Source organism: Macaca thibetana, chromosome 18 (genome assembly GCF_024542745.1).
Source record: "Macaca thibetana thibetana isolate TM-01 chromosome 18, ASM2454274v1, whole genome shotgun sequence".
NCBI lineage: Eukaryota > Metazoa > Chordata > Mammalia > Primates > Cercopithecidae > Macaca > Macaca thibetana.
Genome location: NC_065595.1, coordinates 62,699,493 through 62,714,239, shown reverse-complemented (window position 1 = coordinate 62,714,239; position 14,747 = coordinate 62,699,493). Strand labels below are relative to the sequence as shown.

The 14,747-nt window shown below is 42.0% G+C and overlaps 2 protein-coding genes across 16 annotated transcripts in view; one reads left to right on the top strand and one right to left on the bottom strand.

Moving 5' to 3' along the window:
• The window catches only part of LOC126941171 (myosin regulatory light chain 12B), a 392,918-nt gene that overhangs the window by 45,720 nt on the left and 332,451 nt on the right, over positions 1-14,747 (bottom strand). Inside the window, exon 1 of one of the 14 annotated variants that reach the window (XM_050767505.1) lies at positions 9,594-9,603. The exons of the other annotated variants lie outside the window; for them this stretch is intronic. The gene's annotated coding sequence lies outside the window, so the exon portion shown is untranslated. Of the gene's footprint in view, positions 1-9,593; positions 9,604-14,747 lie in introns of those variants that run through there. 14 annotated transcript variants of the gene reach the window in all.
• The window catches only part of MYOM1 (myomesin 1), a 177,807-nt gene that overhangs the window by 15,750 nt on the left and 147,310 nt on the right, over positions 1-14,747 (top strand). For both annotated transcript variants that reach the window (XM_050767428.1, XM_050767432.1), the window contains exon 2: positions 5,636-5,745. In XM_050767428.1, the coding sequence (XP_050623385.1) occupies positions 5,636-5,745 (110 nt within the window). The remainder of the gene's footprint in view (positions 1-5,635; positions 5,746-14,747) is intronic.

Below are 14,747 nucleotides of genomic sequence, written 5' to 3'. Positions count from 1 at the left end.
CCCAGCTAATTTTTGTATTTTTAGTTGAGACGAGGTTTCGCCATATTGGCCAGGCTGGTCTCGAACTCCTGACCTCAGGTGATCCTCCCGCCTTGGCCTCCCAAAGTGCTGGGATTACAGATGTGAGTCGCTGCTCCTGGCCAGGTTCTACTTTTAAAAAGCCAAAATGTAATGAAAAAAAGCAAGGAAAGAACTGAAATGGAAACTTTTTGTGATAAATGACAAGTAAAAGCTTAATATCCACACTAGCAAACATTTAATAGAAAGAATATTTTATTTTGGTTTATTTGATTGCAAAGAACAGGGACAGTCCAGTGGTTCATGCCTGTAATCCCAGCACTTTCGGAGGCCGAGGCTAGTGGATCGTGAGGTCAAGAGATCGAGACCATCTGGCCAACATGGTGAAACCCCGTCTCTACTAAAAATACAAAAATTAGCTGGGCGTGGTGGCACACTCCTGTAGTCCCTGCTACTGGGGAGGCTGAGGCAGGAGAATCGCTTGAACCCAGGAGGCAGAGGTTGCAGTGAGCCGAGATTGTGCCATTGCACTCCAGCCTGGGCAACAAGAGCGAAATTCCATCTAAAAAAAAAAACAAAAAAAAAAGGATGCATATTTTAGGAATACACATGACTGGATTACTGCTGAAAACAGAGGTAACTTGAAGGCTTGGCTCTTCAGGTTTTCTCTCAAGGGTCTCATGGGCCAAATGTTTGTTCTCCAATTGCACCTCTGCTTCTTTAAGCCCATCTGTTTTGTTTGCTCCCTACCACCTATATTTCTCCGCTAACTTTAATTTTCAGTCCCTCATAATTTCAGCATGCCGTGGCTCATCTGATTCCAAATACACCCGTGGCATACCTTGATTCAGCCTCTTTGACTTTCGTTCCTTCTATTAAGTGTATTGACACTCAGTCTTTTCAAATTCAAGTTCTCACGGGAGGAGTGTGATTGGCTTGGCTTGTCTTTTTGGCCCAGGCCATTCACTGTTACCTTTGGATCTGAAATGACCCATCACCTAGGATCAAAAAGTAGGGTCACCTGGTTCTAAACATTAGTAGGGCAGCTTTCCTCAGGAAGGGGTATGAGTAGTGCAGGCATTGAGTGCTTTTCTGTCTAGCAAAGAGAATGGTGCTTGAGAGACAGCTGGAACTGGATTCAAATCCCAGCTCTATTATTTAGTAGCCGTGTCACTTTGGGGTACTTGCCTAACCTCTCTGAGCCTTAGGTTTTTTGTACTGGTGGAAGGTGTCCAAGTTCTTGGCATTGTGAACAAAGAATTGGACAAAATGCACAAAGCAAGGAAAGAATGAAGCAACAAAAGCAGAGATTTATTGAAAATGAAAGTATACTCCATATGGTGGGAGCAGCCCAAGCAAGCAACTCAAGAGGCAAGTTACAGAATTTTCTGGGGTTTAAATACCCTCTAGAGGTTCCCCATTGGTTACTTGGTGTACAGGTGTACCCCCTATGTAAAGGAAGTACTGGCCTGGAATCAGTCTGATTGATTGCAGGAGGGGGCCAATCAGAGTCTGAAGCAAAGTTACAAAGTTACACCCTATGCAAAGGTCTGATTGGTTGCAGAAAGTGACCAATCAGAGGCTGAAATGAAGTTACAAAGTTATAGTACTATGCAAATGAAAACTTGGCCGGCAACCAGCCTGATTGTCTCCCAGAGGGGACAAATCAGAGGCACTTTCAATTTTTCATCTGCCACTCAGAAAATGGGAGGTTGCAAAGGGATTAGCCTCTGGTCCTTTTCTTACCTGGGCATGGAAAGTTGGGGTTTTCTTTGTGATTGAGTTCTAGGAAGTCAGCATGAATTCGGCCTTAGGTTCCCTGCCTCCAGACCCTGTTCTCCTGCCTCATTTTCATTTTAACTTGGGAATAATAACTGCCTTGAAGAAATTTTGTAACAAATATATAAAATAATATCTGTAAAGCTCTGGTGTAGTATCTAGCACACAATAGGTCTCAATAATGATAGCTATTTTATTATCACATTAACAGATTAATAATGATCTCAGGAAAAAGATACCTCACACAAGAGGGAAGCCAAATAGTGGGATAACATTTAAGGACATGGTCAGCCTCACAATTTTTTAAACGCATTTGAGAATAGCTATGAGATACATCTCACTTTTTTTTTTTTTTTTTTTTGAGACGGAGTTTCACTCTTGTTGCCCAGGATGGAGTGCAATGGTGCAATCTCGGCTCACCACAACCTCCGCCTCCTGGGTTGATTCTCCATTCTCCTGCCTCAGCGTCCTGAGTAGCTGGGATTACAGGTATGTGCCACCATGCCCGGCTAATTTTGTACTTTTAATGGAGACAGGTTTTCTCCATGTTGGTCAGGCTGATCTTGAACTCTCGACCTCAGGTGATCCACCTGCCTTGACCTCCCAAAGTGCTGGGATTACAGGTGTGAGCCACCGCACCCGGCCACATCTCACTTCTGTTAAACTTGCTAAAATAAACTAAAATTAACCATTCCAATATTGATGGGACAATGAGGAAAGAGTACATTCATATTTGGTTGATGGCATTATACATTAGCCTAATTATTCCAAATAGCAATCTCATAAAACATACCCTCCAATTCATAGTACCTTCTGGGCAAATACTTCCCAAGGAGGTAGTTAAAAAGGAATACTTCTATTTGTACAAAATATTTATAGCTTTCTTTTTAATTCAGGCTTTCATCCTTTTCGAACTGAAAGAGACCTAAGAAGTTATTTTTTTTTTCTCTTGGGTTGCATGTTAGAATCATTTCGGAGCTTTCAAAAAACACTGATGTTCATGTCTCATGCCAGAAATATGGAGTTAATAGTCCTAGAATATGGCCTAGGCCTGAGTACGGTTTAAAAGCTCCTCAGGTGATACTAATGTACAGCCAGGAAGGAAAACCACTCTTCCAATCCCACTCTATTAGGGGATCTATGAATAAACAAGAGCCAGAGAGGCTGAAAGCCCTCTCAAAAGAAGTCACAGAGAGGTGATAAAAGAGCTGGATTGAACTAAAGATGCTCCAAGTGCCTGCTTCCAGCTTCTAGTCCTGGTGAATGACTGGAAATTTCCAGGTGCTCAACACTTAGAGACCAGGTAACAAATTATAGCAGAGCAATACAACACATTCATTCATTGTTATTGAAAGGACAACTGTGGACAGGGTAGGACATTGGTGAGAACCAAGTGTGATACTGGTGTCTCCATTACTGCCCCTCATAGAGAGACAGCAACTGTTCCTAGCTGAAAGGGTTGAATCCTCATGGGTGCCCTTATCTCCTCCTCCAACATCTCTGTTGTGGAGGGTGAGGTTATCAGTGTCCAGGACTGCTGAATGATGGGCTGTCTGTGCTGAGCAGTGATGAACTAGCAAGAGTTCATTTTTAAAAACTGTGATGAAGTATGTATAGCATAAAATTTACCGCTTTAACCATTTGTAAGTATACAGTTTCTCTGGCATTAAGTACATTCACATTGTTTTGCATCCATCACCACTACCCATCTCCAGAACTTTTTCATCATCCCCAGCTGAAACTTCATACCCATTAAACATTAACTCCTAATTCCTCCCACCCTGCCACCTCAGACCCTGGTTGCTATTACTCCACTTCCTCTCTCTATAAATTCGACTATCGCAGGTACCTCATATAAGTGGGATCATGCAGTATCTGTTCTTTGTGTCTGGCTTATTTCACTTAGCATAGCGTCTCCAAGTTTAAAAGGCCATTTAAAAAAATAAATTATCCTCTTTCTCTCTGCTCCCCTGTTCTTTCCACCAAATGTCCTTTTCCTTCCAGGTTGAGGACCACCTATCCCTTCTATCAATCCTGGCTTACCCATTCTAGTGTACTCTGCCTTTTTCCTCTTCCTTTAAAGCTTAGTGTTATCTAGTGAGCAAGATAGGAAACGCTAGCTCTGCAAGCTCGTATGTGAGACTGCAAAGTCTGAAGGGTGGTTTTGTTTTGTTCTTACATCTTCATTTCTGCTTCAGTGTGGACTGAGGGAAGAAAAGAGACTGTTGGGGAATGAGAGAGAAAGAGGAAAACAGAATGTAATCACATTTATACTTGGAAATGTAGACCTGTCTCACATGAAAAAATGGTATCTACATTATTTTAGAAATTGTAGAAGTAGAATTTCATCAGAAATGCTTTGTTTTTATTTATGAGGAAATGTTGCACACTGTTAAGCATATTAACTCTGGATCTGAATTATCTGAATTTGAATCCTAGCTCTAATACTTTTTAGTTGTGTGTTCTAGAGCAAATAACTGAATTTCTCTATACTTTAGTTTTTGTTTTGCTTTTTTTTGTTTTGTCTCACTCTGTCGCCCAGGCTGGAGGACAGTGGCATGATGATAGCTCACTGCAGCCTCGACCTCCTGGGCTCAAGCAATTGTCTTGCCTCAGCCTCTTAAGTAGCTGGGACTACAGGCACATGCAATCACACCCAGCTAATTTTTTGTATTTCTTGTAGAGATGGAGTTTTGCCATGTTGCCCAGGCTGGTCTTAAACTCCTAAGCTCAAGCAATTAGCCTACCTTGGCCTCCCAAAGTGCTGGGATTACAGGCATGAACCACCATGCCCATCCTGGTCAGTGCTTTGGTGTTTCATTCGGTTAAATAAGGAAAAATAGATTTTAAGTTTTAAGATTTAAGTTAGCATTATTCATAATAGCCTCAAACCAGGCATAATGCAAATGTCCGTTAGTTGATGAATGGAAAAACACAATGTAGTCTTTCAATGAAACACTTCTTAGCAATAAAAAGAAACAACCTGCCAAATCACACACCACCACAGACGAAACTCAAAAACATCTTGCCAAGAAACCAGACACAAAAGACTACATATGGTAGGATTCCATTTGTGTGAAATTTCTAGAAAAAGCTGAACTGTTGAGACAGAGGTCAGTGGTGGCCTCGGGCATGCGTGGGGCCCAGGATTCACTGCAGATAAGCCTGAGGAAACCTTTCTGGGTGATGGAAGTGTTTTAAAACTGGATTTTGGTGATAGTTGTGTTTTAAAACCGGATTTTGCACTCATAGGTGGGAATTGAACAATGAGATCACTTGGACTCAGGAAGGGGAACATCACACACCGGGGCCTATCATGGGGAGGGGGGCGGGGGGAGGGATTGCATTGGGAGTTATACCTGATGTAAAGGACGAGTTGATGGGTGCAGCACACCAACATGGCACAAGTATACATATGTAACAAACCTGCACGTTATGCACATGTACCCTAGAACTTAAAGTATAATAATAATAAATAAATTAAAAAAAAAAAAAAAAAGAAAAGTTAACCTATAAAAAAAAAAAACAAAAAAAAAAACCGGACTTTGGTGATGGTTGCACAATGTAAAAATTGACTAAACCTCACTAAACTTTACTCTTAAAATGGATTAATTTATGGTGTGTCAGTTTTATTGCTATAAACTTATAAACTGTTAAAAGGAAATTCGAAATGAATTGAAACTGGAGACTCAGATTCTGGTTCTTACTTTTAAAGGAAAAAAAAAACATATTGTTTTTGTAAAAATAACACACAGTCATTGTTGGGAGACAATTCTCCACGGGTCTCTTGTGTTTCAGCACATGTTTCAAGCGAAACTCTGGCTCTCCTTTGTTCCAGCCTGTTTCTGCAGCCTTTGAAGACAGAGGAAGTATCTCCAGCCAGAGCAAAAGGCAGACACGCTTACTATCCCGTGGAACAAGAATATCTCCCTCTGCGGCAAAGGGCAGGTAAGCTGAATGCTCATGATGAAACAGTCAGGTGCTCTAAAGTCAAGATTTTTCTTCTGTAATGCAGCCCACCGTGACTGCAGGTGTCACCTGGTCTTTATCACGTTGTCCTGTGGGAACATGGGGATTGGGGACTGGCAAACCAGTGAAGAATATGCTGACACTCAGTCACTGCTCTTGCTGTCAGGAGTAAAGCTCTTTGTCTTGTGTCTTCTGTTAACACCCATGAAACTGTAGCAGGCTCACTTTTTAGCTTGCACGTAGAGTAAAATCTCTGACTCCTGGGTTCTTGTTTTAAAGAATTGTGGTAAAATATACATAACATTAAATTTACCATTTTAGCCATTTTAGGGATACAGTTCAGTGGCAGTAAGTACATTTACAATGTTGTATAACTATCACCATTACACATCTCTAGAGCTTTTTAAAAATTAATTAATTTATTTTTTGAGATGGAGTCTCACACAGCCCCTTGGGCTAGAGTGCAGTGGCTCGATCTCGGCTCACTGCAATCTCCGCATGCTGGGTTCAAGCGATTCTCCTGCCTCAGCCTCCCGAGTAGCTGGGATTACAGGCGTCTGCCACCATGCCCAGATAATTTTTTTGTATTTTTAGTAAAAACCGGGTTTCACCATGTTGGCCAGGCTGGTCTTGAACTCCTGACCTTGTGATTCGCCCGCCTTGGTCTCCCAAAGTGCTGGGATTACAGGTGTGAGCCACCGCACCCAGCTCACATTGCTCTAGAGCTTTTTAATCATTCCATGTTGAAACTCTACCCATTAAGCAATACTCCTCATTACCCCCTTTCCCTAGCCCCTGGCAACCACTGTTCTACTTTCTCTATAAACTCAACTACTCTAGGTACCTCATATAAGTGGAATGATACACTATTTGTCCTTGTGTGACTGGCTTGTTTGACTTTGCATAATGTCTTCAGAGTTTATCCATGTTGTAGTGTGTGTCAGGATTTCATTCCTTTTTAAGGCTGAATAATATTCCGTTGTATGTATATACCTTCACAGTTCTTGATGCTAATTATATCTTAAAATCAAGTAAAAAAAATACAAACAAGAAAGTTAAAAAAAAAAAAAAAGAAAGAAAGAAAGCATCTCATCATTTGGAAGTCATTATAATTCCAAATATCTATTTATGAATAGACAGAAAAACAGGTAGAGACAAAAAATGTTAGAAAATGGGCTTTGGGGTCTTGCTTTCTAATACTCACCTCCAGCTCCCTGGCCCGGACTATAGGTGCAGGCAGTTTTCTGGCTTAGGGGTTTGTCCCACTCCCAGAATCTACCCACCAGCTCCTGAGCCTCACAGGCAGGTTAAGAGGGGCTTGCAGCAGTTGGCCTCCCCACAGCTGAACAGCTGATCCCTGGCCACACTGACTCCTAGCCCTTGCTTTTCCCATCTCTAAGGAGTCCCTATGTCCTGAGGAGTTGTCCTATGCCACATTTCCCAGTTTTCCTCATTCAGTAATTCTTTATTAAAGGCCTGTTGTGGGTCAGGAGCTTTGCTAGGTACTGGGAGCACCTAGCCATAGAGATCCCACTCCTACCAGTGACTATCACTGTGCAGAGACAGAAAAGTAAACACATAAATACTACAAGACAAAATTCCCATCCTAGTGGAAGTAGGGAAGTCTCCCAGAAGGAGATGGCACAGGGTGTTGAAGGAGCGGGGTGAAGGTAGTGAGGAAGTGTGCGTGTGCTGGCAGGGCTGAGAGGAGCAACAGGTGTGAGGGAACCGGGGCACTGGAGTCCTGGAGTTTGAGGGCTTGCAAGGAATTACCTGTGGTTGAAACTCAGGAGGCAGGCAGGGGAATGGAGAGGGGCGGAGCTGGAGAATTACGGAGGCTCATAGGTGAAGATGCTCTCATGCCATGCTGAGGAGGCCACCTGGGGAAGAACAGGCAGTGAGGAGCCATTGGAAGGTATGAAGCAGAAGAGGACATAGTGAGCTCTGTCTGAATGCATTCTCCCTTTGTCATAGCGACAGTCCACATTCTGTCCTCAATCCCAGTGCCTGGTTTACTGCAGCACTTCTACTCTCCATCCAGTGCACCCTTCATGCTGGCGAATGAATGGAACACGACATTCCTTAGGTCTTCAGCAAATCCCACATAATGCATGCATTAGGGTTACAAATGAACAGATTCATGAAATGGAATTTTGATTCTCCAGTAGTTTGATTCTAGTTCTAGTTGCTAATGCCATTACGTGAAAATACTGATGGGGCCATCTGTCTTCTCAAAGTGCAAGATTTTGAAATTGTGTCGTATTTCTGGAAATTCAAACACAACATTTACTGACAATCACTGGTGAATGATGAAAGGGCAATATTTCAGTCTAAGTCAACCCAATTCCTGACAGACACAGGAAAGCAAAAAGATTAACCAGCCTTGGCTGCCTGACCTGTTCTTTGTCCTCAGCCATAACACAGCATGCAGACCATTCTTCATTAACCAGAGCGGGGCAGGGAAGGGCGTGGTAGGAGGAGGGTGTGAATCAGCATAACCACGGTCAACTTTCCATGGCCTTGGGACATACTAAATGTGGCTAAGGCTGGACTCTGGACATGTTCGGCATTTAAGACGCTGCCCGTTCATCCTGACTCTGCTCTCCTTCACCTCCATAAAGGGTAGTCTAGGGAGAGAGGGGCCAAGCCTTTGTTCTGGGGTCTGGGGCTCTGGAAGAGGCCAAGATCACTCCTCCCCCTCTGTATTGGGAGCTTCAACAAAGGCCACTTGCTATCCCCCGCCTTTGGTTTATAGGGAAGTATGTTATCAGCTTCTACTCAATTATCTAACAATTCAAGGGCCAGGTGCACCTTAACAAATAAAGGGCTTCCCTCCTCCTGTGAACAGGGGAAGAAGGTTCAGATGGGCAAAATGAACTTCTTTGATGCAGGAAGGAATTGAGAAGAGAGAATATGGGCGACTAATGAAGAATAAAAAGTAATCCCAGGCCGGGCGCGGTGGCTTACTCCCGTAATCCCAGCACTCTGGCAGGCCGAGGCGGGAGGATCACAAGGTCAGGAGATGGAGGCCATCCTGGCTAACACGGCGAAACCCCGCCTCTACTAAAAATACAAAAAAAATTAGCTGGGTGTGGTGGTGGGCGCCTGTAGTCCCAGCTACTTGAGAGGCTGAGGCAGGAGAATGGCGTGAACCTGAGAGGCGGAGCTTGCAGTGAGCCGAGATAGTGCCACTGCACTCCAGCCTGGGCGACAAAGCGAGACTCCGTCTCAAAATAATAATAATAATAATAATAATAATAATAATAATAATAGGCCGGGCACGGTGGCTCACGCCTGTAATCCCAGCACTTTGGAAGGCCGAGGTGAGTGGATCACAAGGTCAGGAGTTCAATACCAACTTGGCCAAGATGGTGTAACCTTGTCTCTACTAAAAATACAAAAAAAAATTAGCCAGGCGTGGTGGCGGGTGCCTGCAATCCCAGCTATTCAGGACACTGAGGCAGAGAATTGCTTGAACCCAAGAGGTGGAGGTTGCAGTGAGCTGAGATTATACCGCTGCACCCAAGCCTGGGCAGACAGAGTGAGTCTCCATCTCAAACAACAACAACAACAACAAATAACCAAACAACAAAAAATAATAATAATAATTCCATTTACATAAGCATGAGTGGAGCATTTCACAAAAACCAAGACCACTGTGGAATTATGTTTGTGCTTCCTAATGGCTTGGAGTCTAGTCTAGAGGACAGGGTAATAGGCAAAGATCTGACTAAGGCTTGGGCCCTGTCCCACCACTTGCCTACTACCAGTTCTGCACCATGGCAGGCATGCCCTTTTCCAGGGCTGGGCTTAACCCAGCACTTCTTCCCCCATCCACAACTGGGAAGGGAGCTCACAGGGGCCCCTCACAGTCTGTGGATTCTGATGCAAGATGTCAACTGCACTGGCCTTAATTTTGCCATTGCCCAGATACACTCAACATTCAAACTAGATCTAATTTTAGATTTAGATCTAATTTTATGTCAGGCGCAGTAGCTCATGCCTGTAATCCCAGAACTTTGGGAGGCTGAGGGAGGCTTGAGGTCAGAAGTTTGAGGCCAACCTGGCACACATGGCAAAACCCACTAAAAATACAAAAATTAGCCGGGTGTCAAGGCAGGCTCCTGTAGTCCCAGCTACTCGGAGGCTGAGGCAGGAGAATCTCTTGAACCTGGGAAGCGGAGGTTGCAGTGAGCTGAGATTGTGCCATTGCACTCCAGCCTGGGCGACAGGGCAAGCCTGTGTCTCAAAAACAAAACAAAACAAAACTAATTTTAGTTTTAGTTCACCTAGTTTAGATCTAGTTCATTTAATAGCTAGATGAAATTTGGCTTCTGATAAGAGTCCTAGGCCCCACCCTCCAGCCACTCCCACACTCACCACTGGCTCTGCTTCCCTCCATCTCCCCCACTCATCACACACAAAGACTTAAAAGAAACAATAACATACTGAAATATCTTTCTGGATTATTTGCAGCATAATAGGGATTAAAGTCATAAAATGACACTCTCAGGGAGGAGTATTTCAGATGTGAGCCAGCAGGTAGAAGCAGAATTTTTGGATCAAGGAGGCTTTGTTTTATTCTTCCCACAAATTGCTCCGCACAGAATGCTGCTAATCTGCTTATGAGCAAAGCAAGAATAGAACAGTTACTTTGTGGATTGATAGCACAGGTTATTAGAGCTGGAAAGCACCTTAGTGATCATCTGGCTCGAAGCCCTTTAGTTTACAGATGAGAAAATGGAGCTTCAGAGAGGTGAAATGATTTTTCAAAGTTAATAAACAACAGGACTAGATGCCAAATATGGTGTCTTTCTATTTTAGTGTTGCCTATAAATTAGGCAACACTGAGGTAGGAAGGATACAGCAAATTTACAGCTTTCAAAAGAGCTCACTGAACAATTTATTTAAGCCTTTCCTTCCGTGGAAAGCATCTCCATTGAAGAAATATTGCTTAGAATTTGGAAATCCCTGTTTCTGGGGCCAGTGTCAGTCATTTTTGCTTCCCCATATGTAGCATAGTGCTTTGCACAGTAGATTTGCTCCCTTAATCCCTTTATCCCTTTATTATTTTTTCTTTTTCTTTTTCTTTTTTTGAGACGGAGTCTTGCTCTGTCACCCAGGCTGGAGCGCCATCTCGGCTCACTGCAGCCTCCGACTCCTGGGCTCAAGCAATTCTCCCTCCTCAGCTCCCAGAGTAGCTGGGATTACAGGTGCGCACCACCACACCCAGCTAATTTTTATATTTTTAGTAGAGATGAGGTTTCACCATGTTGGCCAGGCTCATCTCAAACTCCTGATCTCAAGTGATCCACCGGCCTCGGCCTCCCAAAGTGCTGGGATTACAGGTGTGAGCCACCACACTGGCTAATCCCTATCTTTTAAAGGAGAGGGATTCTTTTTGTGTTTGCTTTGTACAGCTATAAAAACTAATCACATACTCCTCTGTGCTGTGTCCATCATTTCATCATTCACCTATCACACTGTAACATAAATAGTCTTATGTAATTTTTGTCTACCCAACAAAGACAAAGGGCTCTAATCCATCACTTTAGTGGCTACTTTGAGGGCATGAATTAGTTACTTTTGTATACTAGGACATAGTACAATGCCTGATATCTTACAGGTTTTCAGTAAATGCTTTATCAACTGACTTGAGTAAATGTGGGCCTTTTTGTATATTATTGATGCATGAGTTTTATTTGTTAACTAAAACCAGCAAGTTAAGAAAAAATGTTCTTCATTTCAGTTGGAGTTTAATTTTTGTTTGTTTCCATTATATTTAATTAATGAAGACTATTTCTTTTGTTTATTCGCTCGTGTATAGATTTGTGCTAACTACCTAGTCTATAAAACAAAAATGAGCTGGAAAATTGATAGGTGGCTAAATACAATTCATACATTTATTTTGGCTTTTAGGATACACTATTGTTAGTTAAACTCATCACTTCACACTTATAAAAATATTAATGCATTTATAGTTAGTTGGAAGAGAGAATGTATCTACTTTAAAACTGTTTTTGAAAACTGGCTATAATTCTGGAAGCAAATATTTTCTGAAGTTTCTAGGCTTATATACTTTTTAAAAAGTGTTTTTTACATTAGATGGTTTTCTGGGAAATTTGAAATTAACCACTGGTTAGCATTCCATTAAGTTTTCAGGATAATTACAAATCTGTAAGTGTATAATGAGTAAGAGTAATTGACTAGAGTCCACATCTGTAAAGGAATCATAACTAAGTTACAATAATTGATTCATATGAGCCCAAGTTTTTCTTCTTTAGTTTTATTATCCAGTACATCACCATATGTAATTTATTATGTAGCTAGTTGTAATTCAGATAAATTTGCTGTTAGAAAAACCTGAATCTAGATGATACCACAGCAGAAAGATCACTTAGGAGATTCTCCTGGGTCTAGCTCATGCTGCTTTTGTCTAAACTTATTTTATATTTGTTTGGAATAAACTCTGGCTTTCACAGGGATCCTGAGTATCAATGAATCAATGATAATATTTTAGTTTTTCCATAGTGTGTGTGGACTTTTCCCATTTTTGTATTTTTAACAAGGATGAAAGTTCAGTAAATATTTAAATGTATTGATACTTGTAGCCAGTACATTCTGACCTGATAAATTATTGTCTGTTACATAAGAAACATAAATGGAACTCTTCTTCTGTAACAGTTCTTCCTTCTAATGGACAGTACTGGCACATGGTACTCTCTATCAACATAACTGTGTGTTTGTGCACACACACACATACACACAAACAGGCATACACACACAGTTAAATGGTTGAGAGGCAGCACAGTGTGATATATAGGAGGCTATGCTCTGTGTGGAACAGTGCTGGGTTCCATCCTCTGTCACATTCTGGTTGTGTGACTTTAAGGATGCTAATCTCTCTGAATCTCAATTTTTTTTTGTTTGTTTCTTTTTGAGACAAGGTCTCTCGTTCTGTTGCTCAGGCTGGAGTGCAGTGGTATGATCTTGGCTCACTGCAACCTCGACCTCCCCAGGCTCAAGCAATTCTCCCACCTCAGCCTCCCGAGTAGGTGGGACTACAGGCACATGCCACAACACCTGGCTAATGTTTGTACTTTTTGTAGAGATGGGGTTTCACCATGTTGCCCAGGATGGTCTCGAACTCCTGAGTTCAAGCAATCTGCCTGCCTTGACCTCCCAAAGTGCTGGGATTACAGGTGTAAGCCACCATGTCTGGCTGTAAATCTCAGTTTCTTAATCCATAAAATGTTTTCATGATATTCATGTATATGATAATCAAATAAGATCTTGTAAAACAGTGTTACATCCTGGCATATAGCAAATAGTCATTAAATATTAGCTATTATTAGGAGGACTTATATCTCCTATTTTTGTTTATTTTTCCTCTTTTCTGCTTTGAGAAGATTTGGGGCAATTTACCAATATTCTCTAGAGAAACGGCTCACCAGGAATCATTCTAATGGCTGGTGGATAAGACTTGAGAAGAATCACTGCATTCTGTATTGGATGTTTAGAGAACAAATGGATGCTTGGGGAACATAACACTTGGAAAACTCGCCTATAGCTTCCAGATAGCTAAAATGTCCACATGCTCACTAATAGCAGATGTATGTATATGAAGAAATTCCAGGCTGAATTTCACAGGTAACTGGATCAGAACTAGGTGGAATAGATTCTTTTACATACTTTGAGTAGCTCAGAAGCTAACCCTCTATTACAAGTGAAGACCCATATTGCACTTGAAGGGCCATTTCAAAATATCTAGTTTCTTACCAGCAAAGTACACTGGAGGAGATAGCAATACATGACTACAAGTACACAGCGTTTGGAATCAAATATCTCTGAATGAAGTTGCGTTTTTGTCATCTACCAGCTGTGTGATCTTTGGCAAATGCCTTCCCTTCTAGAAGCCTTGCTTTCCTCAACGAGGTAATGGAGCTGTACTTTGCAAGGTATGATAAGAAGTCAGTGGGATCATGTATATAAACTGCCTATCCCAATGTCTGGCACTGGATAGGTCCTGAACAGTGTTAACTGTAGTGATCATCAAGAAAGTCATGATGAAGTATACTATAATATTGAGTCTGTTCAATATCTTGATAGAGGCTGGGTGCAGTAGCTCACGCCTGTAATTCCAGCACTTTGGGAGACTGAGGCAGGTGGATTACTGGAATCCAGGAGTTTGAGACCAGCCTGGGCAACATGGTGAAACTCCATTTCTACCAAAAGTTAAAAAAAAAAAAATTAGCCGGGTTTGGTGGCACGCACCTGTAGCTACTCGGGAGGCTGAGGTGGGAGAATTGCTTGAGCCTGGGAAGCAGAGGTTGCAGTGAGCCAAGACTGCACCACTGCACTCCAGCTTGGGCAACAGAGTGAGACCCTGTATCAAAAAGAAAAACAATTTTGATAGACACAAGTAACCTTTATTCAGTTGATGTAACATCACTGTCAGAACATAAGGCCAATAGATCAAAACACCAACCTACTGCATACATATAATCTAACAATGAGTTTTTATATTATTGGTGTCAGTAATAATAGCTGATATTTACTGAGTCTATATTATGTAACTGTCACTAGGTCAAGTGCTGTGTCTGCAGTATCACATTTAATCACGACAGCAATCCTATAATTTGGATATTATTATCCCCATTTTATAGACAAAAAACCTGAAGCTTAGGAAGGAGAAATAAACTGCTAGAGATTACATGGCTACTAAGTGCTATCAGTATAGTGGGATCTAGATCTGGTCTGAATCAACACAGGCTGTCACTACCGGGTTATACCTCCTCTTCATTGGTCACACCATTTAAAGAACGAAGAAAGGGAATCTCTTGTTAGATGGACTGACCCTACTCTGAGTTAGGAAGGATGAAACACTGAGTTGCATCTCAAAAGGCTTTAGTTAATGAACAGGGAATCAAATATTCAGGCCTGGCCAGGCGCGGTGGCTCACGCCTGTAATCCAGCACTTT